The sequence below is a fragment of the Myotis brandtii genome, unplaced genomic scaffold (genome assembly GCF_000412655.1).
Source record: "Myotis brandtii unplaced genomic scaffold, ASM41265v1 scaffold181, whole genome shotgun sequence".
NCBI lineage: Eukaryota > Metazoa > Chordata > Mammalia > Chiroptera > Vespertilionidae > Myotis > Myotis brandtii.
In genome coordinates, this window is record NW_005356712.1 from 2,976,892 (window position 1) to 2,979,611 (window position 2,720).

Sequence of the window (2,720 nt, forward strand, 5' to 3'; positions counted from 1 at the left end):
GCCGTGGGGGGCAGCCTTGAGTCAGCGACCCAGACAGGTGAATCAGACTCCCTGTGAGTCAGCTACCCTGGGAATCTCACCTTAAGCAGGTGAGGAAGTGAATCTTAGAGATCATGGGCTAGCATTTTGGGTGAGTGAATGGATGGATAGAGAGATAATAGATATGGTGTGTGTGTGTGTGTGTGTGTGTGTGTGTGTGTGTGTGTGTGTGTGTATAAACTTATGTAAGCTTGCACAAGTGTGTGTTGATCATTTGCTACCTCTCTTAGTAGCCAGCATTACCTGAGTACTTACCATGTGTTAGGCATGGACAGATGCCTACATCTTTACACACCTGATTTCATGTGATTCTCTTACAAACCCTAGAAAGCAGGAACTATTGACTGCATTTTACTAACAGTGAACCAGAGGCTCAGAGGGTTAACTCACCTGCCTAGGGTCACACAGCCAGTAGCTGACAAGCCAGGATTTTAACCCATGGCATCTAGCTCTAGGCCTCCGTTCTCCTAACCACTCTTTACACTTCCCACCAAGTGCCAAGCATGGTATGGAGCTCCATTTCTCATTCTCACTATGCAAGGTAGGAATCGTTAGTTCCCTTTAACAGATGAGGAAACCGAGGGCCAGAGAGGTTAAGTAACCCACACCAAGACACACAGTCAGTAAGGAAGAGAGCTGGGATTCAGACTGAAACCATCTAATACCAGAGCTCTGACCTCACCCACACTATCTCAACCAAGTCTAGCACACAGCATGGGCTCCGTGAACACTAAGGGAATGAATAGAATGCCTATGGTATTTTAGCAATAAAGTCATAGACCAAAGAAAAATGCAAGCTCTTATGTTGACGTAGATGGAAAATGAACTTTCCTAATGTCATTCCGGCTTCTTTCAGCCAACATTGGACCCTGTGAGCAAGACGTGGTGCTAGGGGCTAGGGATGCTCCGGTGAATCTGGAACTTCATTCATTCATTCATTCATTTATCCCCTCCCTCACTCACTCACTGGTTCATTCAGTGACTGTTTATTGAGGGCCTGTTCTGTGAGTGCCTGGTCGGGCTCACTTTGCAGGGGAAGGACAGATGTGCATGCCAGCAACTAAATGAGAAGGTGTGACTGTCACTGCATAATGTCCCTTTCCATCTTGTCATTCATCTTAAACCACTGGTCCTGGAAATGAACTCAATGAGGCTGAAAATAGTTTGAAAAACCCTCTATCTAGACAGGCATCTGGTTTAGGGGAAGTATTATTGGTGTTTACACACTTCTGTCTGAAGACTCTAATGCATCATTTGCTGATGGTAATTAGTATGCATCAGCGGCCACTTTGCTGGTCTTTTATCACTGTCCCCACAAACCGCGACTCCGGGCGAGCAGGAGCAGCTGGGATGAGTGGCCAGCAGAGTGCTGTCTGAGTGGGGTCTGAGGACCCGTCCATCATTGGTGTGTGCCCAGCTTGCCCTCCTGAGACCCTGGGAGAGAGGGAACTCGGCTAGACTCCGCAGGTGCCCTTGGAGGCTGGGGTGGGGGTGGGTGCTGGTGAAGATCCTGGAGAGCCCGGAAGAACTTGCTCCCAGACCCGCCTCCCAGAACCAGCCCGAGTTCCCGCCCCAGGCTTACTATCCTAGAAGGTTACCAGAGCATGTCCACAAGTCTACCCTACTACGTGTCACTTCTCATAACTGTGTGGGTCACCCCTTCTTAAAAATATGTTTTTGTTGATTTCACAGAGGAAGGGAGAGGGAGAGAGAGAGAGAGAAACATCCATGATGAGAGAGAATCATCAGTCAGCTGCCTCCTGCAATTCTCTACTGGGGATCAAGCTCACAACCCGGGCATGTGCCCTGACCGGGAATTGAACCGTGACCTCCTGGTTCATAGGTTGATGTTCAACCACTGAGCCACACCAGCCGGGAAAGATCACCCTCATCTCAACAGCTACCAACAATTTCTCTCGTCCTTTTCAGCCTCTGTAAAGGACGGACCCTCTATTCGGTGGTGCGGGACGCCAAGATCGTCTTGGATGTCAATAAAACCAGGCAGATTGCCCAAGAAATTGTGAAGGTACCATAGGGTCTGGGCCCCCACCCTCCCTGAACCTCAGAAAGACCGTGCCCCCTCTTGGGACTCATAGTGTGGCTTCAGACCAATAGTCTGGGCTTAAAAGAAATCAGACTTGACTTGACAAATGTTATGCCAAGTGTGTGTAAGAATTTTGCCCCAAGATACAACCATTAGGGTTGGTCTCTCAGTGTTTGGTTCCTATCTAGTGCCTCGTCATCATGATAATTGGACATGTACAGGGACCATGAGGGGAACATTCTCCTTGTTAGAATCCTTTACTCCTCAAGTCCTTGAATTCCCAGGTGTGTTAGCCATCTCTCTCTAGCTGCTGGGGAATCATCCAATTATTGGATGTTGTTTGGAATTAAAACAAGCAGGAACATCCTGTGTTTTCTGGCAGATGCCTCATTAGTCAGTTGTATCCGGTCTTTTATTTCCATTGGAAGTGTCAGGACTAAGGGGTGAGAAGCAATAAAAATGTAACTTCTCATAAAGGCAAACAAAACTCTAGACACCCACCCTTGAGCTGCACCCTCAACAGGTTCTTCTCCATGTTTTTGATGATAGAATCCTGTTACGTCTCTTGAGGAATGCAGTGTGTTCAGCAGGGGCAGGGGCGGGGTTAAGTAGACTAAGGAGCAGGTCTCCTCCTGGG

General features: G+C 48.2%; 1 protein-coding gene across 4 annotated transcripts in view; it reads left to right on the forward strand.

Annotated features, from left to right (window-relative positions):
• The window catches only part of KSR2 (kinase suppressor of ras 2), a 265,061-nt gene that overhangs the window by 244,965 nt on the left and 17,376 nt on the right, over window positions 1-2,720 (forward strand). For all 4 annotated transcript variants that reach the window (XM_005863784.2, XM_005863785.2, XM_014537695.1 and 1 more), the window contains one exon: window positions 1,969-2,065. In XM_005863784.2, the coding sequence (XP_005863846.1) occupies window positions 1,969-2,065 (97 nt within the window). The remainder of the gene's footprint in view (window positions 1-1,968; window positions 2,066-2,720) is intronic.